Below are 21,801 nucleotides of genomic sequence, written 5' to 3'. Positions count from 1 at the left end.
GGAAGAACTTGCTATGGAATCTCCACCAGACCTGTGGAGGGGTGGCGGGAGGAGGGGGAGGGGATTTGAGATACGATTCTACTAAGAGCCAAGTTTCTAGCCATAGGTGAACAAGCGAGAGAAACAGCAGACCATCCGACCGCTCCAGCAACACAGAAGAGGAAAACCAATCTCTCCCGTGGCCTGGGCCACAGGACTCCTTCGGCAGGTCCACAGGGTGGGCCTGGGAAGGCATAACCACCCCTCAGTGTCCCTGGGTTAACAAACTCTGAACCAGGTGACATGGCTGGCGGGTCCTACGCAAGCCTTTGCCAGGGCAGGTAACGAAGAGGCCAACTGCCCGAAAGGCTCAGCTCTCTCCCGAATCCTGCCTCCCCTCCCCACCACAGCAGCTAAATGGCCACGTGTCAAACCGTGTGTCACTTTGTACACCTAAATCTGTGTCAGGGTTGAGGAGGACCAAGAGGAGGCAGAGAATATTAACAGATGCTGCAAGAGGGAAAGGGAAGCATCTCTGAGTCCCGCCTGCAAAGCAGGCAGAGATAAATAACTGCCTCTGGTTTCGTATCTTATTACCCAAGACCCGTCTGGTGTGGTATTCAGCTCCAACTCCGCCCCCCAACCCCCATGGCACAGAGCAATTGAGAACAGCCTGGAGACTCATCTTCTTCCCTTGTCTGCAGGGAGGAGGGGAGACAGGGAGAGAGCTGGGCTGATCCTTCCCTATCTGGACAGCCTGTGTGTGGTCAGGACCAACTGTTAAGATGGCTCAGTCCTGCCCAGCCAGGAAGCCAGGCACCTACCATATGCTCGGGGGCCGGCCAGGGGTTAGGCCAACACACGGCAACTCTCTGGAAAATTAGTTCTGACACTCTTAAAGAGCTGTGTTCAGGGCGTCCCTCAAACCCGGAGCTAAATTTACAAGAGTTCAGGGCCAGGAGCTGGCACGACCCAAATGCCAAATGCAAGCCACGTGTCACTGAGGCCTGGTCACCAGCGCACGCAGGCCGCATTCTCAGTAACATGGTATGTTTTCTGCCCAGGACTGTGGCCCCATAACCAGCCAGAGCGTGGAGCTGTGTAGACCCTCANAAAGAAAAATGAAGTGACAGCTCCCTTCTAATCTTGGTGGCTCTGAAGAGCCTCCAGGGTCCCCAAGGGGAAAGCCGGGGACATGTTCCTCCTGGGCTATTTGAGGTCAGCTCTGCTCCTAGGAGTCTGGGGGAAAAAAGACTAGGAAAATACGNGAGAGAGAGAGAGGGAGAGAGAGAGAGAGAGGCGCACACACACAGAGGCGTGTACATGGTGTATCCTGCCATGGTCACAGGTAGCTGCCCTGTGTTGTTCTAGACGGAACAGTCCAGAAGGAAAGAGAGACAAGTCAGAAGCAATCAGGCGAGAGGCACAAAACTACCAGCCAGCCCCACTGGCTTCCTTCCTTGGAAAGCTGCTTCGGATTCCTGACCTCTCCGAGCAGGGTGGCCACGGAGCTGCCTCTCTATTCCCCATGCTGATGAGCGGAGAGGGATCCAGGAAAGCAATGTGAGTGGTTTGGGCCTCTCGGCCAGCCGGGCGGCCTCGCAAACTCACTGAGAGCTGGCCGACACCGGCGGCCCCGTCCCTAGCTGTCAGTCTATCGGACTGCCTTCGCCCCACCTTGAGAAAGAACGCGTACCTTTATTGAAGAACAGGGAGGCCATCTGTCCCATCTCCACCCGGTCTGTGATTTCAAAAAGGTTCTGAGATCTGCGTCTCTCTGTGGAGCCAAAAGAACAAGGGAGGGGAAGTGGTTTTCACTCGGAAAAGCTCCTGGAGGGGGTGCTAAGCTCACTAAATTCTCCAGATTGAGGAAATCCTCAAGCAATTAAAACTTAAAAAAAAAATTTTTTTTATGTTTATTTTGAGAGCGAGTGAGCATGAGTGGGGGAAGGGCAGAGAGACAGCAGGGAGAGGATCCCAAGCCGACTCCGTACAGTCAGTGCAAAGCCTGATGTGGGGCTTGAACTCACAAACCACGAGATCACGACCCGAGCCGAAACCAAGAGCTGGACGCTCAACCAACTGAGCCACCCAGGTGTCCCAGCATTTCAAGTTCTTGGGAAAACTTCTAATGTTTCCCCACTTGAAAAGTTTTAAAACGGTGTACGGAAAGGGATCCCAGGGATGCTCGTAGCAGAGGGGAGAAGGGAAGCTGGGTCACGGGGCCCTGGCTCGGCTGGACTGGGAAGGGACCTGTCAGGCACACGTGAGTGGGGGACAGGAGGATGAACTGGACACCCCACATTTGCTCGAGCTTCCAGTGTGCCTGGAGAACTGAGCCGTGAACTTCAGCAAGTGGTGGAGCCAGCAAGGGGAAGCCTGGGCCCCCAGCTCGTGCTCTGGCCAGACAGTCTCTGCAGAGAGACCCCCTTGCTCTCTCTACAAGGGAAGAAACTTGTGGATCGGAGGTAGGTGCCTGCCGGCCCGTAACCCCAAAACTTACGCACTGACAGGATGGGTCGCTTCTCTGCCCGCTCATAGTTGTCCTGAACAAGGACATCACTGTCGGAGGCTGTGGAGGAGTCATCCTCTTCCTCCTCCTAGGAGGGGGTGGGGCGGGGAGAGGGTGGAGGACAAACAAGGAAAAAGGAGGGGCACATAACTCTACAGAAATCCCGTAGGAAACTGGAAAACCCATTTCCTTTGATATTTCTTTCCAGAAGGTGTCAGATTAGGGGCACCTCTCAACACCTCCATGCGGTCACATGAGAAGGCACAGACACTCAGATAGATGTCAGATCTGAGGCTGCAGTGCTGTTCCTGGGGGTACAGAGGTTCAGGATGACGAGTGAGCTCACGGTAGGGGGTCAAGGGGACTCACGACATGACGTTAAGGGAGCAGAGGCCGCCTGTGTTTGTTCAGTGGCTTATGTGGCTGTGAAACTCTGGCTCAGGACAAGGGCTTGGAGGCATGCTGTGGACATGAGCTGCCTATGTGTCAGGAGGGAAGGACCTGGCCCCTGAGAGCTGCCCCTCCTGGCGCACAACTGGCCGGAGGTGCTGCCCGGAGCCAAGGGCAATACACACACCTGGTGGTTTTCCATCCTCTTCCAGCGGAGCTGAGCGTTGGCTGCGGCCATGGCCTCTACCACGAAGGTAGTCGTCACAAAGCTGTGGGGAAAGGCTGCAGTTTAACTGCCAAAGGCAGGTGGGAGGTCGGAGGTGGTACAATGACAAAGGAAGAACCATTTCAAGACCAACAAGCACAGCACATTCTCTCTTCTGAGAGCTGTTCCCTAGGGGACTTTCAGGATGCATCTGACCTGATAAAATGTGTGCGCATAAGGGACGCCTTGCGTGCTTGCCTTCATGTCCTTGTCTATGTTTAGAATATGTTTTGATGCATGGGAGAGAGGGGTGTGAAATAAGCTGATGGGGGCCGGGGGTAAAGCGTGAGCCCGGGTGAAGAGGGGACACGGGGCGATGTGGTACCGCACACTGTGAAGGGGCCGGCTGGGGGCAGAGCGGGCGGAGGCCGAGTCACAATGGGCCTTCTGGAAGCTTGTGGGAAGGGCGGCGGGCAGCTGTCCGCTCTCCGCGCTGGGACACAGACAAGCAGTCAGCTCCCGGGCCCATACACTGACGGATGGGGCACAGCACGGACAAGTGAAAAGGACATTTGGCTCCAGAATGTGCTTCCATGTTTCTGTCTTTCCTTCCTTCCTTCTTTGGCAGTACCTTTACTTTCCTTAATAACCTAGCCGCGAATGTAAAAATAAGCTTGCATTTTTATGGCTTGAATCAAAAAGGACACTGAGAGGTGACACCACACATTTGCTGAGGAGTCAAGCTAGAGTGCAAAACCATCTTCTCTCCTCTTCCTCTTAGAGAAGCTGGAGGGGCCCGGACTTCAGCCGGAGCTGGAGCGCAGGGGTACTCCTGTGAGCAGAGCTGCCGAGAAAGCCCCCCTCCTGCTGGTAAACCCAAGGGCTGAGTCTCTCCCTGCTGAACAGCCTCAGATGGCACAGTCCTCTCCCTCCTTGAAGCTGTAACCCAGCCCTCCCCAGGTGCCTTCATCTGGCACAGGCTGACCGCTCAGCCACATCCACCCCACCTTGGGGGGCGGAGGGAAGCCAGTCCTGAAACTCCTATTCCAGGGCCTCAGCACCTTCTAGAAAGGGTTCTCATGATCTTGCCTAAGTGACCATTTTGAGGACTTCAGATTTTTCCCTTCTTTTTGCAAATAAAAGTAGAATCAATCTTAGTTAAGGCATAAAGGCTTCTCATGGTTGCACAAAGCCAACTCATCGATCATGTTCAAATATAAATGGGCTGAGCAGGGAGGGGACATGGCCACCCCTACCTGGAGGCCCCCAATAATCACCTCCCATTCAGACAGATGACTGTGCTGAAGGTCCTTTAAAGGGGACAGCAGAGTCACAGAAGGATAAGGACTTGCAGGACATAATAAGCCAAGGATGGCCACAAAACCCCCCAAAAGAAAATGGGTGAAGAAACAGAAATGTGAGTGTTTTCCCATCCAGCCTCTTCTACGTCCCAAGTTGCTTCACCTGTAACCTGTCCCATCCTTCCACCCAGTGCTGCCTCCTTCCCATCCCAACTGCTACCCTCTGGGACCACCGACTACACTACCTACTAGAAGCTGCCATTGCCCCCACGCTCCCCATGCCCCGCCCTGGTCCATAGGGTTCTTCCAAGTTACTCATCACCTTATCACCTTCCAACAGACTCCTGATTCGTTTTCCCCAAAGTCTTTGAGGGCAGGGATCTTTGTTTTGTTGACCCAAGAACAGTGCCTGGTGTCACTTCTCCCAGGGAAGGTCCCCCTGGGGGCATGTTTCCAGGTGTTTCCTCGCCTCTTTCTGGCAGCCCTGGAAATGCGTCGTCCTGAATCCCTTGTGCGTCTGGGGCACTTGCCGAATGACTCCCCACCTGCACGTAGAATCCCTAAGAGGAGCCTCAAGTAGGATCTTCCCTGTGAAGCACCAGCTGGTGAACCCCACACATCTGGCTCAAGAAGCAGGCGCCCCTGAAAACTTGGGAGGGCACTGGCCACCTATTTGCTGCCAGGCACAAGGCGGGATGAGATTAACACGTGATTATGTGCCTGCCCGTGTGTTAATCACTTACTCTGCAGGCTATCTTAAGCAGAGTCTAAATTCCAAACTGCCTCCTCTTATCACCGTAGATGTTTGTCAGATTCTTTTTTGGTGGCCAGGTGCTATTTTCTCAGAGAACAAAAATTGAGGGTACCATTACTAAAGCACACAACCCGGGAGGTCAACCAGCCGGAGAGGCAATGTGAGTGCCACGTGAAACATTCCAGAGCCCAGTTGGAGGTCTTGATTCTTAACTGATCACGTTGTGTAACTGCTCTGCTAGCATGAGACCCAGAGACCTTTGTGTCTCCTTTCCTGTCTCTGGGCCACCCTGGTTAGGATTCACCGTGGACATCTCCCCGCCCCCCAGGCACGGAGTCAGGACTTCCCAGGCAGCCTCCTCCTAGCCCCCGGGTGCCAGCCTCTTACCTCATGAAGCCCAGGAACACCAGCAGGGCCAGGCTGACGAGCCACCCGGCGGTGGCAAAGGCCTTGGGCATGGTGAGTGCCCCAGTGCCCACGATGAGGTTAAACATGTACACCAGTCCCACCTGGAAGCGACGGAAGTGACATTCAATCTCTGAAGTTAATTAACCTCTCCCCGCAGTGGCTCCCGAAGATAACCCTGGGTGACAGCCAAACTGGAGGCAGGGAGGCCAGAGAAGCAGGTCAGAAGGGAGACTTCTGCCGAGGCTCTAAGGAGCCATGCTGTGCAACCAAATGCTGGGGAAGCGAACATCAATACTTGGAAGGCTAAAGTCCCGCATTCTGTCGGACCTTCCAAGAGGGCTCTGGTGTTCGGTTCCTTCTCTGCTTTTGGGCACTTGCCATTTCCTATTACTCAAAGCTTCATCTCAGATGTTAACTCTCTGCCCAGCCAGGCTGTAGGCTTCCTGAGGACACACCACCACATCTGGGGGACCCGGTACAAGGATGAACCGTAGTGCTGACCTAAAAACACCTCCACTCTTCCAAGACCTCCCAGCACATGACCCAACTCTGCTCTTGCCCGTTCTTGCCATTCTCCTTCGGGATGTCAACACTCACTGCTGCTTCAGTTTCCCTACCGTCCTGCCCATACTAACTTCAGGGATTTTTATGAAAATTGAGACAGTTCACATGTCATGAAATTTGCCCTTTTAAGATATTTGCAAAGGACATAGCTGATAAAGAATTAGCATCCAAAATGTATAAAGAACTTATATAATGGCCAAACCCCAAATAGTCTAATTAAAAAATGGACAGAAGAAATGAACAGGCATTTCCCCAAAGAAGACATTCAGATGGCCTACAGACACATGCAAGGATGCCCAACATCAGTCATCATCAGGGAAATGCAAGTGAGACATCACCTCACTCGTCAGAATGGCTGAAATCAACAACACGAGAAACAACAAGCATTGGCAAGGATGCAGAAAGAAAGGAACCCTCGTGCACTGCTGATGGGACTGTACACTGGTGCGGCCGCTGTGGAAAACAGTATGGAGGGGGGTCCCATAAAAAGTTAGAAATAGAACTACCTACGATCTGTAAGGACACAAGTCTAAACCAAACTGACTCCATGACAGGCTTTAAGTTTCCCCTCTAAACTAGAAGGCCTGAGTTTCAGCTTCCCCGAAACTATCAGGCAGTTACACATTACCCAAGGCAGGAGAAACCACCCTTGCAACACCCAATCAGGGAAGGCCAGCGACCACCCTCCACATTACTAAGGGAGAGGCCTATAGATAGAAACTATAGATAGGACCCTGTTACCTAATGTTAAAGTTAACCTGTTAGTCGCTGAACAAGACCCTAGGCTCGCTCTGTGATTGGTTGAATTTAAAGGTACTCTAAACATCGTAATTGGATCCTGCCAAAAGTAACGAATACTCTAGACAATGTGCATGGTTAAACCCGCTGTCAGTGATGTTGAATAATTATGATTGGATCACTGTTCCCCTGCCACAACTTCTGTAACTTCCCCATCACAAAACCCATAAAAACCCTACTCCTCCATTGTTTGGGGCTCTCAGCACAGATCCACTGCATTGGTGAGGTCTGGGAGCCTGAGCTTAAGCCTGAATAAACGCCCTTTGCTTTTGGATATGTGACTTGGACTCCTTGGCGGTCTTGGGATTTTGGGGAGATCGCGATCTGGGCATAACAATCCAGCAATTACATTACTGGGCATTTACCCAAAAAATACAAAAACACTAATTCAAAGGGATACATGCACCCCTATATTAATTGCAGCATTACGACAGCTAACTAATGGAAACAGCCCAAGTGTCCGTCAATAGATGAATGGATAAAGAAGTGGAATACACACACACACACACACACACACACACACACACACACACACAGAAAGGTTATCCAGCTATAAAAAGAATGAAATCTTGTCACTTGCAACAACATGGATGGATCCAGAGAGGATAAGGCTAAATAAGTCAATATAGAAAGATAAATACCATATGATTTCACTTGGATGTAGAATTTAAGAAACAAAATGAATGAGAAAAGGAAAAAAAAAAAAAGACTAACAAACAGAGTATTAACCACAGAGAACAAACTGATGGTTACAGAGGGGAGGTGGGGGGGGGATGGGGATTATGGAGTGCGCTTGTGGGAATGAGCCCCCGGGGTTGTACGGAACTGAAGGAACTGAATTGTTGTAACACTGTTAACTATACTGGAATTAAAATTTTAAACATCATTTAAAAAATCACCCTTTTAAAGGACACAGTTCAGTGGTTTTTAGCACCACCATCTGATGCTACTTCATCCCTCCAAAAGGAAGGCAGGTACCCACCAGCAGACCCTCTCCATGGCCCCTGACCACCAGCCTCTGAGAGCAATTGCTGGATCACTACTTCACGTTTTAAACTCTCATTCACGTCAACTTGATTCTAGCTGTTTTGTTAAGTTTTTTTTTTTAATGTTTATTTATTTTTGAGAAAGAGAGACAGAGAGCGAGCCTGAGTGAGGGAGGGGCAGAGAGAGGAAACACAGAATCTGAAGCAGGCTCCAGGTCCCGAGCTGGAGCACAGAGCTCTCAACGCGGGCCTCGAACTCATGAACCGCGAGATCATGACCCGAGCCAAAGTCGGACACTCAACCGAATGAGCCACCCAGGTGCCCCTGGACTCTAGCTGTTAATTGTAATTTTCCTGTTTCTAGATCCTTGATCAGGAAATTCGCTTCTCTGAGCTGAAGCCTCCTGGCAGCACACCCCTCCCCAGGCAGGCCACCCGCCCCCCCCACTCTGGCCTCACTCACATTCTTCGGCATCATTTACAATGATTTACATCATTGAGTTCCACAAAGCACTCTCTACCCAGTACCCACGATTCACGCACCCTCCCCTGTTCTGACCCTCCGGACCCAGGCCTTGGACAGATCCTGCTTCCTCTATTCCCTATATGAAGCTGCTAAAAGTTCCTAGGTTGTTATTTATTTTATTTATTTATTTTAAACCAATGGTTCTTTTACCTGTGGTCCAACAACATCGATTTTCTTTATTCCATCATGGACTTCTTGGCATTTCCCATGGGAAACCATCCAGCCTCTTCAAGCCCTAGCCCCTGACCCCCACCTCTCTCAGTTGAAGGCTGCATCCTATGTCATGGAGGTGACCGAGCCCATCTGACGTGGCCTCCCCCAGCCTCACTCCCTCCTCATTCAAAAATCAGTGTCTGCATCGTCTCAACTCCTTCTCTGCCTGTGGGGAACATGTGTCCCTCCTGCACCCGAATATCTGGGCTCAGTCCTTCTTTCTGAAATCTTCCTAGGAGCTCCTCCCCTCTGCCTATAAATGTGCTTGATACCTTTAAAATACAACTGTCTCGGGTGCCTGGGTGGCTCAGTCGGTTGGGCGTCCGACTTCAGCTCAGGTCATGATCTCACGGTTCGTGGGTTCAAGCCTCGCATCGGGCTCTGTGCTGACAGCTCAGAGCCTGGAGCCTGCTTCGGATTCTGTGTCTCCCTCTCTCTCTGATCCTCCCCTGCTCATGCTGTCTCTATCTCTCTCAAAAATAAATAAAATATAAAAAAATAAAAAAATAAAAAATAAATAAAACACAACCGTCTCAGGGTGGCTGGGAGGCTCAGTCAGTTAAGCATCGCCTTCAGCTCAAGTCATGATCTTATGGTTTTCGGGTTCGAGCCCTGCACTGGGCTCTGTGCTGACGGCGCATGGAGCCTGCTTGGGATTCTCGGTCTCCCTCTCTCTCTACCTGTCTCCTACTCCCACTCTCCCAAAAATAAACAAACATTAAAAGAAAAAACCCACAACCTTCTCACTACCGTTAGCCACACTCACCAAAAAAGCTACCTATTTCCTCTACCTTCATTCCAAGTTTCTGTACTTTGTGTTTCCATCCCCAGAGCTCTTTTGAAACTACGTTCAAGATCACCAGTGATCTCCGATTTGCCCACTCCAATGACTTTCTTAGTCTTTATTCCTTCTCACACTCTGATGTAAACGGTCTCTCTTCCCTCTGAAGCAACTTCACTCGGTCCAGCGGCTTCACCTCCGCATCAGCCTTTCTGCAGACCTCAGATCCGCCGTCTCTAGTTGTCCCTGCCCGCCGCTTCTGGGGATCCCGGCCCTCGTGATTCTACTTCTGAAGGGTCTTCTGTCACTACCTCTGGTCAGACTCTCGCTCACAACCTAAATCACTTCCAGCCTGGGCTGTGACCGCCACTCCCAACGGGTCTTCCTGTGCTCTAGGACACGGGCTGACTTACAGTTTGCTTTACCGCTTATTCCTGTTTAAAACAGCAACAGAACACTTCATCTCTGGGAACACCTACCCATCTCTCATTTTTACTTCCCTGTTCTTTGAAACATGTACTTTTCTATATATATACATATATGTATGTTTTAAAGTTTATTTTGAGAGAGACCACACAAGAAAGAGAGAGAGACGGGGTGGGGAAGGAGAGAGGGAGAAAGGGAGAAAGAGATGAGGGAGACAGAGAGACAGAATCCCAAGCAGGCGCTATGCTCAGCGCAGAGCCCTGTGTGGGGGTTCATTCCATGACCCTAAAATCACAACCTGAGTTGAAATAAGAGTTGGACACTTAACTGAGCCACCCAGGCAGCCTGCACTTTTCTACGTTTAGAAAAATTTTCTAAAATAAACGTGTGCTGAATTTTTTATCACACAAATTGGGGCCCATTCTCTCAGCGTTTTTCTTTTTTTTTTTTTAATAATGCTGGGAGGGAGAAGGGGCCGGGTGGTTTAGGGAGAGACAGGCTTCCAGGCAGGCGTGGAGTGCACATCTGGGTGGACAGGAAGGCACCCTGTAGACGGGAAAGAGCTCTGCTCAGAGTCCACTTACAGTTGGCACAGGCCACCAGCCCCTCGAATCCCACCCAGCACTCATGCAAATGCCACTTCTGCCATAAAGTCCTTCTAGTCTCGCTCCCTGCTTTTGAACCCCTAGGCAAGAGTACATATGTCCTGGTTTGGGTTCTCAATGTTGGGGTACTCATTCGTTCCCCATTGCTACATCTGAGGCTCACTGTGGCCTGGGTGTCGCTTCTCCGAGTGCCCGGCACACAGCCTCCAGCTAGGAATCCTTGGCTGAGCTGACTGGACCTGGCGAGGTCCTTTCTCGCGTGAGCCTCACAGTCTCTGTCCCATGGCAGACACCACGGTCTCAGTGTGATCACACAGACAGACCCCAGAAGGATTAAAACAAGTCTGGCCCGTGTTCCTACATCCCTCCCTGCAGTTCTGTTTCTGCATGTTGCCCTTCTAAGCAGGTCTGCCCCATGAAAGGTGGACCCTTTCTCTTTATGGAAAATGGCCTCGGTGAAGTTTCTCGCGATAGAAGTAAAGAGAAAGTGACAGTTCTTAGCCAAAAGTTTTGTAAGGAAACGAAACAATAGAAGCGGCATTTCGGAATTCAGTGATACCTGAAGGTCTTGAGGTGTAAGGGTCAGGGGTCTATTGTAGAGCAGGGGTCTCTGCCTGAAGCCGGGGCCAGATTCTTCTTTGTTGTGGGGCTGTCCCGTGGACCGTAGGGTGCATAGCAGCATCCCCGGTCTCCACCCACTAGGCTCCAATACTCCCCATCCTTGAGCCTGTGCTGTGATGATCACAAATGTCTCCAGATGTTGCCAAGTGTCCTGAGATGGTGGGGGGAGGGGCAAGACCACCACCAGCTGAGAACCACTGCTGATAAAGACACACTCCCAACAGATACTTCAAATAAGTCTTGGTGAGAAAAGACCCTCTAAGGGGCGCCTGAGTAGCTCAGTCAGTTAAATCTCTGACTCTTGCTTTTGGCTCCGGTCATGATCCCAGGGTTGTGGGATCGAACCCCACATCAGACTCCGCGCTGGGTGTGGAGCTCTAATAAAAATTTTTAAAATATTACACATTAAAAAAAAAACCTTTAAGAACTTTACAAAGAAGTTAACAGGGATACGTTGTTAGCAGTTGGGAGCAGAAATGGGTAATCACATTTGTCCTGCACTATCGCTATTTTTCAGTTTCACAGGCTGTACTCTGGGCCTAGTGGGGCTCAGAGAGTCCTGTAGGAAAGCATGAGACTTCTTCACTTTCCTGGCAAGAATTAAACCCTCCCGCCCTTCAGTAAAGATGCCAGTGAGGACCAACTAGGAGTAGATTTATGGAGCAGGAAGCAGATCTGAGCTAGGCCACAAGCCAGGTCAAAGGTAGTTGTGAGGCAGGAGGAAGAGGAAGGAGACATTCTCTTCTGCTGGTTACCTGACAGTTCTGCGGGGACAGCCTCCTGAAAAGCGGGGCCGAAAGCAGAATAAAGCCCCGCTTCAGGCTAAACCGTCTCTTCCCCTTCTCCACTCTTCCTTGGGATGGGGGACCTGGTCTCATGCCCTAGGGAAGTCAGTGCGGCGTTCTTGCTGCCCTACCTCTCGCCCAGCGGCCTCAGCCGCAGGCGTGCACGAGGCAGGAGCTAGCGGCTGTTTCGTCCGCTTCCCCAAAGACAGTTGTCAAAGGAAACAGAAGGCAGAAGAGATGCGGAAGCGAGTGGCCTGTCCTTTGAAAGCAAAAGCAACGATCTTTGGCCAGCTTGGCCGGCAGGAGGGACCCTCGGCAGCTGACCCTCATGCAGGTGGGGGTCCACGTCGTCCTCCATTTGGATCACAGAGTTCCCGCAGTCCTGAGCCGCTCCTGGCCCTCGTAAATAGGGAAACAGACATGCCTCTTCCGAGGTCACTTTGAGGAGGTGGGGGTGGCATGCGGGCCTGAATTGCGTTCTGAATCCAGCACTGTCCTCGAGAGGGCCTGTCACGTGAGTCCTCTGTGAGGCTGGTCTGCCCGGCATAGGTATCTTATGCTGGAGGCAAACATCCCTAACACCCAGGAAGCGGGAAAGAACTGACGGATGGATAACACAGGCCGCGAGAGGCTCTGTGTGCGGAAGAACCCCGGTTACGGGCCGATGCACGTTCGCGAACCAAGTAAGGGCTCAGTGTCCCGGTTTCCCGAGACCTTGAGGGCGGCTCCTGCCTGTCCTGAGCGGGGAGACTCCAAGTCGTATCCGCAGTGGAGGGATTTCCACTGCTTTTCCGGGCTCCATCGGTGGGGAACCTTGTGCCCTTCTCCTGCTTTCACAAGGGATCAAGAACCACTCTCTCCCAGGATGGCAGAGTTGGGGAAACCTCAGGACAAAAAGGCACGGTCTCTCCTTGAACCCTGACCGCTGGCTCCTGCCTAACACCACCTCACCCTCCCCACCACCCATCTCTCCCCTACCGCTCTCTCTCCAGCTCTCTCTCCACCCGTAGGATAAGAGAATGCAAGCAGTTCTTTGTGGCAAATGCCCAGAGGAGGCCCTCAAACACAGACCTCAAACAAAGCCAAACACACAGGAAAACGGGGCGGGAAGCAGAACCCACCAAGGCCTTCAGGCCTCCCTGCCCAGCTTCCTGTGGGTATATGCTGATGTGTGAAATGATTATGTGAACAACTGGAGGCACAAGAAAAGTGAGCCAGCCTATCAAAGGGTTTTTCTTTCCAAAACTCAGTTACAGAAATAACTCATTTTCTCATCTCTAAACGTATGGATGCTCTGAGAAAGAGGAGGAACTTTTATGGACAATGTGGACATTTCACTGCTGATACTAAGAAGAGGCCGTGAGCTGTTACCCAATTTCTCAGATGAGAGGAGCACAATTAGATTCAGTCCAAAGTTCAAGAAAGGCTTCCTTTGATAAATTATGGAGGGGAAGGGGGCTCCTTTAGTGCCATACGCAAAAGGCACAGATCCAGTAGGAAGCCTCTGGCGTGAGAATGGCTTTTTGCCAGCTATTTTCAGAGATGCTTCCCTTTTTTATGTTTTTACTTTAATTTCATTTTTGAGAGAGACAGCATGGATGGTGGAGGGGCAGAGAGAGAGAGAGAGAGAGAGAGAGAGGGAAAGAGAATTCCAAGCAGGCTCTGCACTGTCAGCACAGAGCCTGATACGGACTTGAACTCACAAACTGTGAGATGATGACCTGAGCCGAAATCAAGAGTCATATGCTTCACTGACTGAGCCACCCAGGCGCCCCTCAGAGATGCTTCCTTATCCATCATACCACAGCTCTAGAGTCTGCGAAGCTAGCCGAAACAAAGCAGGGATTCCACAGGTTAGGAAGTAAGTGCAAAGCAGGGCAGCTGTTTAAGGTTAACTAAGCTCTAGAAAGAGGACCACTACTTAAGGCAGTGCTGCTTTTCCCTGGGATACTCAGTAGCAACATGAGTCAATCACTTGATTATTCCAATCCTCCAGCCAGGTATCTGGGCAAGAGGAGTCCGCGATGTAACCACAACCAATATTTTATTACGCAAGGAAGATAAACTGGATGTACCTGTGGGTGTGTGTGTGTGTGTGTGTGTGACGCAGACTCAACACAGTAAGAAATCAATCCTTCTAATTGTTCTAATTACAGACTCCAGCAAACAGCACTTGGAAGCCTCGGAATGCTTTCTCTGCCTCTTACGCCATCCAGGACTATAAAAGCGGTACAATTTACAGTTCAGCTGGCAATCAAAGTGCTTTCAAGCTGCTGAGATGAATGAACCCAGAGTCAACAGCCGTCAATCACCATCTACACGCAGGAACACAGTCTGCAAGTGCTAGTGGCCCCGGCATAAATATCCCAAGGAGTTAGCAAGTCAGCTGTTTCCTTGACTACTCTGACCAGCATCTGACACGTGCCATCACATGCTCTGAGCCAGGACAGCGGCGACATGGCTCCTGTTGAATGGAGTTCCCTCACCCCGGCTTTCGCCAGGGTCTAAGAGCAGCAGCACTCGCTAGTACAGTCCAGGAAGCACGGTGCGTCTCTGGGAGCCAGGGGCAAGCACGGGGGTAAAACAGGTTCTAAAGGTAAAACTCACGTAGGGAGAATAGAGCTCCCCGGTCTCTGTGATTTCACCCGCCATGTCCAAAAGTGAGGAAAGGTCGGTGCGTAGCCGGATTTCTTTAGGTGTCTTCCTTGCCGAGGCCGCGGCTCCTGTGGCTCCCTGAGGCAAAAGAGCAGACTTCAGCTTTCTGATTGACCTCGACGGGGGTGGGGGCAGCTCTGGAGAGTACCCCTCCCCCGCCCCCTGTACTTTTATTACCGACGTGGCCTCATCTGTCATGACACAGCTCTAGATGACGGACACCTGGGTGGTTTCCTCCAACTTCTTTCTCGCTGTGCGGGGCATGAGTGCATTCAGCGCCGCTCAGACTCCAACTGAGAGGAGGAGACCCACAGGCCAAGTACCGCCCCCCCCACTACAAGCGCCCCGTTTGCACACTCTTAAGGGGCTATCCGCGTTTAATGCCAGGAACAGCGAGCTCACTACCACACAGGACAGCCCAGATAACTGTCACCTCCGCCTAGGGCAACAAACTGGGGGCTTTCCCAGGTCGCCCTCCAACCCAACTCCTGGTCCCCAAAACTCTCCTTTTTAACGAGCCCTCCGGTCCCCGCCACCCCCAACCTGTTTTCCGCCCTGCCTCTGGGCTCCCCAGCCTCAAGCCTCCCCCTCTTCTCAAGAGCCCCTCTCCGAGCCTTCCCCAGGCTTCTTCCTCCCTCCTGGAGGGACCCCGAGCCTGGCGCCGCCTCATCCCATCCCACCCTCCCGCCGGGCCGGACACCTGCACCCCCGCTCGCTCCCGGCCGCCGCGGCCGCCGCCTCCGGCCCCTCCACTGCTGCCGGCGCCAGCTGTCCTGCACCAGCGCGCGCAGCACGCATGCGCCCGCGTTCGGAGCCCACCTAGCCTGTGCGCGCCCTGGGCGGGGCGCAGAGCGCTGATTGGGCGACTTGCGGAGGCGGGACCGGGATTGGACCCGGGCGGCTGCCGTCTGCGTGGCGGAAACGCGGGAGGGGCGCTCTCACGCGCGGGCCGGCGGGGAGGCCGCGGGCCGGTGTGGTGAAAGCCGGGCTTGTCTCGGGAGGCCGATCGCCCCCTCTGCTGGGGACGCTTTCTTCAGCGAGGAGTGGGTGTGAGCTGAGCCTTTCTGGGACCCCGGTGTTTGGGGGAGGGGCGGGGATCGAGGAGAGTACCCCACATTTCCACACAAAGGGGAGGCAGTAAGAATTTAAGCCTGTCTCACCCTAAAGGAGCCTGGTTAGACCTGGGTAGGTGGGTGGGAGGAGAGTGGGGCCCGAGTCAGGTGGCGGGGGTGGTCGCTGGGAGAAGGGGTTGGAAATAAAAAGCGAGGCTGAAAGTTGGTCCTGGGGCGGAGTCTCAGGACTGGGGCACGTGATGGGAGCTTTGGCGTTAAGTGTCGGTGCTTGAGTTTGAGGCTTCCAAGTTGGGCGAGGTGGGACACGCAGAAGTGGCAGCTCAGGCTTAGCCCCCCTGAGATGCGACTCAAGGATTGTTTAATTATCTTCGACCAGCCCGCTTCCCCTTCTCTCAAGGGGTCTAGAGTGTTCTCTGAAGTTTTTGGAAGGAAAGAAGGACCAAGATTCTTCTGACAGTTTAGCCCCAGGAGACATTTAGTGAACTGAAGGCTCAGTACTCCCACCCTAAGTGGGAGGAAACGAAGTCCGGTGTTTGCCCTCCCCACCTGCTACCATGAGATTAAATGAGAACGTTTTGCTGCTGGGAAAGAAGGTGGTGCTGGTACCCTACACCTCAGAGCACGTGCCTAGGTAAGGGTCCACCTAACCGTGGGGTGCAAGCCAGCTCTCCAAGGTGCAGCGAGGAGGGTGAGCCTTCCTTAGCCCCAATCTCAGAGGCCATTTCCTTTAAGAAGGAGAAACATCGTTTGGAGAAGTAAAGATGGAAAAAAGTGGACACTGACTCAGAGGACCAGTTCCCTCCAAGTCACTGATGCCCCTGCATTTCCCTTTCATCCTCCTAGCTTCCTTTTTTGGACTTCCAGCAAGGAATTATTTAAAGAGAATGTGTGTAAGAAAAAAAGAAACTGCCCAGTTGTAAATTAGTGACGTTTTTCTGGTGTCGGTGAATATGCTCAGTTCTTGAAGACTTCATGTTAGCTTGTCATAAAACTGAGCTGATGGGTTGTTCTGATGTCTCCTGTTTCAAGAGGCCAGAACGGAGTCTCAGGGTCAGACTCTTGTGGGGGACAATTGGCGATCGGCAGATGTCTGGTAGACTGGGATGGGGGTCATGAAGGGGTGTATTCTCTACTTGCAGTTTTTCTTTTTGGGGGGTTCCTGTGCTTGGCCATGGTGGAGATCTGTGCAGCCTTCCTTACTGAGGTCAGCCTGCCATATACTTCCATTTAGGAATTTGAGGAATGTTTGAATTCAGACTGCTCCCCCGCACTGACTCCTGAGACTGGATGGATGGGAAGCTGGACAGACAGAACTGATCCCCCCCTGCTGTTCTCTTGTAGGACAAGCCTACTCTGGGTTTTGTGCTGGTGACCCTCTGCCTTAGGAGTTACTATAAACCCTTTCCTTGGGTCTTTTATGAGCCCTGTGTTAGCCTTGCGGGGTTCTCCTTTCCACCATCTATTTCTTCATCTCATAAAATGTTCAGACCTGTGCTTCTGAATCAGTCCTGCATGCCAAAGGCCATCCCCCTGTCCCTGCAGATACCACGAGTGGATGAAATCAGAGGAGCTGCAGCGTTTGACAGCCTCCGAGCCCCTGACCCTGGAGCAAGAGTATTCGATGCAGCGGAGCTGGCGGGACGATGCAGACAGTGAGAAGCGGAAGCCCTGGGCTGGCTCCAGAGGCAGAGTCTCCTGGTTCCCTCCCTTTCTCATTCCCAGCTGTAGCCCTTCTGGGGCCACAGAAACTTTGTGAAAAGCCCTTCATGGAAAATCTGGGAAGTGCCTGAAACCGTCATACTCTTTCTGGCCACTGAAGCCGGTCCCTGTGACTGACTCTTCTGTTTTCCCCACTCACTGGATCAGGCCTGGGAGAGAAAGTAAAGCATTTGCGGCTCTGGCTGTAAATTGAGGCCCTGCCCCTCACACCTCTTGCCCAAACCCAGTTGTGGTTTTAGCTTTCTGAGAATACAGCTGCTGTTCAGGGGAGACCATGTTTTCCTGCGTGAGGCAAATTTAGGACTTCGTAATCAGCTAAAGGGAGCTCTGGGCCCATTTTTCTCCAGGCGGACAGAGGCGATGTTCTGCAGCTCCCTGCTTTGGGTGGGAAGACTGACATTACTTCCCTCCTTTGAGGAGTGGGGGTGCTAACTCTGTCGCCTCCCTCCTCAGAGTGCACGTTCATTGTGCTGGATGCAGAGAAGTGGTGGGCCCGGCCAGGCACCACTGAAGAGAGCTGCATGGCGGGCGATGTAAACCTCTTCCTCACCGATTCAGAGGACCCCTCCTTGGGGGAGATCGAGGTCATGATTGCAGGTTTGTTCCACCTGGCCCTGCCTTCCCTCCCTTCTGGCCCTTGATCTGCTGAACTTTGAGCCAGCTGGGGCTTCATGGGGTCCTCCACTCAATGGAAGGTTCCACATTGGTGAGCCTGCCATTGCCACCTGGCACTCCATTAGCCTGGTGGCTCACCCGTGGAGGTTTACTTCCCATGTTATGCTCAGATGTGAATTTAACCTTTGGTTTTGGGGTCTTCAAACTTCATCGTGCTCCATCCCTGCTGGGGATGTGTGGAGCTGGGCACTGAGGACCCTCCCACAAGAAATGACCTCATTTGGAGCATCTTCCCATGCTGTGGGAGGAGCCCCGCTACTTTGTGTCCTCCGTGGTCCACAGCCTTCCCCCAAAACTGTCCTCCTGAGGCAGCACCCTGAGGTTAAGGGGTCAGCTTTGGGGTCTCAAAGCTGTGAGCCCTTGTGCAAGTCATTTTAATTTCTGTGTCTGTTGCCCTATCTGCACAATGGTAATAATAGTACTGACTGTGTAGGACTGTGAGGGATGAAATGGGGTTTTAGCTGTCCAGGACCTGCAGCGGAGCCTGGCACACAGCATCAGTGACCATCATTGTTTTCTTAGAGCCCAGCTGCAGGGGCAAAGGCTTTGGCACCGAGGCTGTTCTTATGATGATGTCTTATGGTAAGGAAGTCTGAGCAGACGAGGGGAGAAGCAACAAGGCCCGGGTGAGGGTGAGGGCCTGGTTGGGAGTGGGCCTTCTTCAGGCCTGAGGGTGGGGGGGCAGGAGACAGGTGCCTCCAATGCAAACTGGGACAGGAAGAGCAGGGGTGTATGTGTGGGAGGGGAGGGGGGCTTCATCCTGTGACTTGTCCCTCTCTTTTGCTCTCCTCTGGGAGGAGTGACCAAGCTAGGTCTGACCAAGTTTGAGGCTAAAATTGGGCAAGGAAATGAACCAAGTATCCGGATGTTCCGGAAGCTTCACTTTGAGCAGGTAAGGATGTCACTGGTGGGGGCGCGAGGCCAGGGTCTGGGCAGTGGGGCCAGCGGTGCTGGAGCTCGTGACTAACTTAGCTGGCTCTGCCCTTTCTGGCTCACATAGGTGGCTGTGAGTAGCGTGTTCCAAGAGGTGACGCTCAGACTGACAGTGACCGAGCATGAGCGGCAGTGGCTTCTGGAGCAGACCAGCCACGTGGAGGAGAAGCGCTATCGAGATGGGTTGTTGGAGTCCTGTTGACAGCTGGCCCTGTGGGCAGCCGCCCTGTGTGAATGGGGGTGGTGGGACCACGCAGTCCAGAAGAGCAGAGCCCTGAATCAGTTGGGGGCCTTTGGGGCAGAGTGCTCCTGACTCCACTCCAGCCTGGGGGCCTCTTTTGGGGCCCTTCAAATTCTGGGCCGGACTTGCCTTGGCCTCCTTCAGGCTGGCGGTGAGTGTGGATGAGCAGCTCCAGGGCAGGCCAGCAGAAGCCTGGAGTGGACTCTCAGACCTGGAGTGGACAGCACGAATCCACAGGAGGCAGGGTGGAGGTGGGAACAGAGGTGAATGGGGGCCTGGTGAGGGCCTGGAGTGGCCGCCCTTGCCTGGAGTAAAGTGTCCTGCTCAGCACTTTCCCCTGCTTTCTCCTTGGGCCTCTGTGGTGAGCCACCAGAAGGCCCAGCCTGCAGCATCTAGTCCAGCGTGGTGCGATCAGGACAGGAGGAGTTAGTCTGCTTCTGTTCTGCAGAAGTTTGGAAATGAATGATCTAGGCCCTGAACGACAGGAGGGTTGGAAAGTGAGCTAGTGTCCTCTGTCCTTGCTCCTTCTCTTTGGACCCAGGAGTGAGTTTTGGATACAGCTCCTCGTGGCTGAATCACCCCTCTGTTGGTGAAGCCTGGAGCCTCTGCTCAGTTGCAAGGGCTGCAGGAGGAAGCAGAAGCCACTCCGCAGTACCTTCCTGAAGGTGCCTATGATCTCTTACTCTCTGCCCCTCACTTCTCTGCCCTGGGGAGTGGCTGTGCCTGACAAAGCCACAAGGGGGCGCCAGGGGCACAGGTTCGGGATGGCCAGGCTGCCTGGTGCTTTGAAAGGCAGAGCTGGGCCAAATCTTCCCCGCTCAGAGTGAGGGTCCCGCCCCTGGATTCCTAACCGTCCAGTCATGATCTGCGGTGGCGATCAAGGCCAGACAGGTTTCGAAACAGTCACGGAAGAGACCCTGGAGGGCAGCTAGGGTATGTCCGAGCACTTGATGTCAGAGCCAGAACCACTGCTGAGGCCCTCAGTTCCCAGTCCTCGATCCTGGGGAATTCCACCACTGCCTCGCAGGTAAAGAAAACTACAATCTGCCTGCTTTTGGAAACCTTTTGTACTGTGTCCGGCCCTTCAGTGATAGGGAGAGGGTGGGAGTTCTGGCCTCCTGCTTAGTCAGAGGCCCCCAGGGCTTCCCTACTCCACAGGTGAGGTAGGGAGGGGTCTCTGCCCTGTGGTGCAGTCTTCAGGCCTTGCTTACCGAAGTGGCCTCCCTCAGGGGCCAAAGGGGAGAGGCCAGGTGGAGAGGGGGCGGGCCAGCCCTGAAAACCTGTGAAAGGGTTTTCAATGGTGTCTCTTAACACTGGTGGGAATCTAGGCCCTAACTGGAGGCCAAGATGTCCAGATAGCGACCCATTCTTAGCTCTCTGGGTCCTCTCTTTGACTGTCTCCTTCAGCAGCAACTTCCCTTTCTTCTCTCCAAGCACCTACCCAGACAGAGCCTCTTAGCCTGGCAGCCTCAGCCCTTGCGGGCCACTTTGGCAGATTTCCGGGATGTGGCCTCAGGTGCCACAGGTACAAGAGACCTGGATCTTTTCTGAAGAGGAGCGGGGCATTTTGCCCTTGGAAAGTCCCTTCCACCCCACCTGACACAGAGCATGTCCTGGGCCTCCGTGGGCTGGGTTTGTTTTCCCCTAGCCCTGCGCAGCTGCCCTCCAATCCTGTCCACGGCCAGATAAGATAGAAAATCTGGTGCTAGCTCAGGCCACTCCAGGGGATCCTGCACCCACTGGCTGCCAGTCAAAGTTCAAAGCCAAGTCTTTGTATTCCAAATGCAGCTCCTTTTGGGATTCACAATTTCAGCGCTCTTGAATTAGAACTGCATAAAGCCTTCTAGCTATGTGGATCTTACCTCCCACATCCTACCTCTGGGGCAGCCCCTGTAGACACTTGGGAGCTGGGCAGGTTCCCCTCCCACAGGACTTGGGCAAAGCTCAGGCAGCTCCAGGTGCCTGGGGCCCTCTGATGTACAGCTGTCCACATTCTGTCGCCAGGCCTGGAGTCAGAAAGCCCTGGCCTGTCTTCCCCTCCAGGTGTACCCCCACCCTGTCAGCCAGAGGCTACCCAGGGCTCTAAAGGAAGACACAGAGACTGAGGCGGTTTGGATGCCAGTTGAATTTCTGATGGAAGTTTCTTTACAATGGGGTGGCTGGGCAGGAGGTGGGCAGACCCTGCGCACCTTTGCCCAGGGCTCCTGGGGGAGGTAGGAGCAGAAACAAAGTTTAAGGCTAAGGCTGCCGCTGTGTCCTGGATGCAGCAACCTGGAAAATCATGTTAATCAAGGAAACAAAAATCCCTCTAAACTCTGTGGTACTGCATTAAAAAAAGAAGAAAAGCCACAGCTCTGAGAACGACGGGCCCCTGCCTGTTCCGCAGTGTTGCTGTACTCAGCAGTCCTTGATCAACCTTGGAATCATCACTTGGGGTCATGAAAGAACAGGACCCCTTGCCTGTTCCCCGATCCTTGCTTGGTGGGTGTGGCAAGGGCACCCGAAGCGCTCAGGAGAAGCAGGACAGAGTCCACTTGCTGACTGGGACAGGATGGAAACAGTCACCTTCCCTGAGGTAAGGGAAGAGCACCGTTCTCTAGAAAAATCAGATTCACCGATAGAGGAGGGATGCAGGTACTGATTTGTGTGTC

At 53.0% G+C, this 21,801-nt stretch overlaps 2 protein-coding genes across 4 annotated transcripts in view; one reads left to right on the top strand and one right to left on the bottom strand.

Moving 5' to 3' along the window:
* Window positions 1-15,295, bottom strand: part of SLC38A12 (solute carrier family 38 member 12) — a 55,086-nt gene extending 39,791 nt beyond the window's left edge. Inside the window, exons 1-7 of the mRNA XM_077756067.1 lie at window positions 15,210-15,295; window positions 14,687-14,760; window positions 14,462-14,587; window positions 5,529-5,650; window positions 3,069-3,150; window positions 2,483-2,579; window positions 1,676-1,756 (exon numbers count right to left, since the gene is read on the bottom strand). Coding sequence (XP_077612193.1) covers window positions 1,676-1,756; window positions 2,483-2,579; window positions 3,069-3,150; window positions 5,529-5,650; window positions 14,462-14,587; window positions 14,687-14,707 — 529 coding nt within the window. The 5' untranslated portion in view covers window positions 14,708-14,760; window positions 15,210-15,295. The remainder of the gene's footprint in view (window positions 1-1,675; window positions 1,757-2,482; window positions 2,580-3,068; window positions 3,151-5,528; window positions 5,651-14,461; window positions 14,588-14,686; window positions 14,761-15,209) is intronic.
* Window positions 15,296-15,449: 154 nt separating this feature from the next.
* Window positions 15,450-19,477, top strand: NAT9 (N-acetyltransferase 9). 3 transcript variants are annotated; one of them, XM_077756766.1, is made up of 7 exons: window positions 15,470-15,552; window positions 15,959-16,213; window positions 17,125-17,234; window positions 17,755-17,898; window positions 18,499-18,558; window positions 18,774-18,868; window positions 18,977-19,477. In XM_077756766.1, the coding sequence occupies exons 2-7, from the start codon at window positions 16,137-16,139 to the stop codon at window positions 19,109-19,111; spliced, it is 621 nt and encodes a 206-aa protein (XP_077612892.1). In that variant the 5' UTR covers window positions 15,470-15,552; window positions 15,959-16,136; the 3' UTR covers window positions 19,112-19,477. The 3 variants fall into 3 exon arrangements, with proteins under 3 accessions (XP_077612904.1, XP_077612892.1, XP_077612900.1); XM_077756778.1 differs by lacking the exon at window positions 15,959-16,213 and having other exon boundaries at window positions 15,450-15,558; XM_077756774.1 differs by lacking the exon at window positions 15,959-16,213.
* Window positions 19,478-21,801: the final 2,324 nt, after the last annotated feature.

Source organism: Crocuta crocuta, unplaced genomic scaffold (genome assembly GCF_008692635.1).
Source record: "Crocuta crocuta isolate KB4526 unplaced genomic scaffold, BGI_CrCroc_1.0 scaffold50, whole genome shotgun sequence".
Lineage (NCBI taxonomy): Eukaryota > Metazoa > Chordata > Mammalia > Carnivora > Hyaenidae > Crocuta > Crocuta crocuta.
The sequence above is the reverse complement of the archived record's forward strand: the minus strand, read 5'-3'. Positions and strand labels throughout refer to the sequence as shown.

Excerpts from the sequence above, each read along its gene's own strand:
- NAT9 (XM_077756766.1), top strand. The coding sequence starts at position 16,137 with ATGAGATTAAATGAGAACGTTTTGCTGCTGGGAAAGAAGGTGGTGCTG. Across the intron at positions 17,235-17,754 it reads CTGGCGGGACGATGCAGACA|AGTGCACGTTCATTGTGCTG; the intron begins GTGAGAAGCGGA and ends CTCCCTCCTCAG. Across the intron at positions 17,899-18,498 it reads GATCGAGGTCATGATTGCAG|AGCCCAGCTGCAGGGGCAAA; the intron begins GTTTGTTCCACC and ends TTGTTTTCTTAG.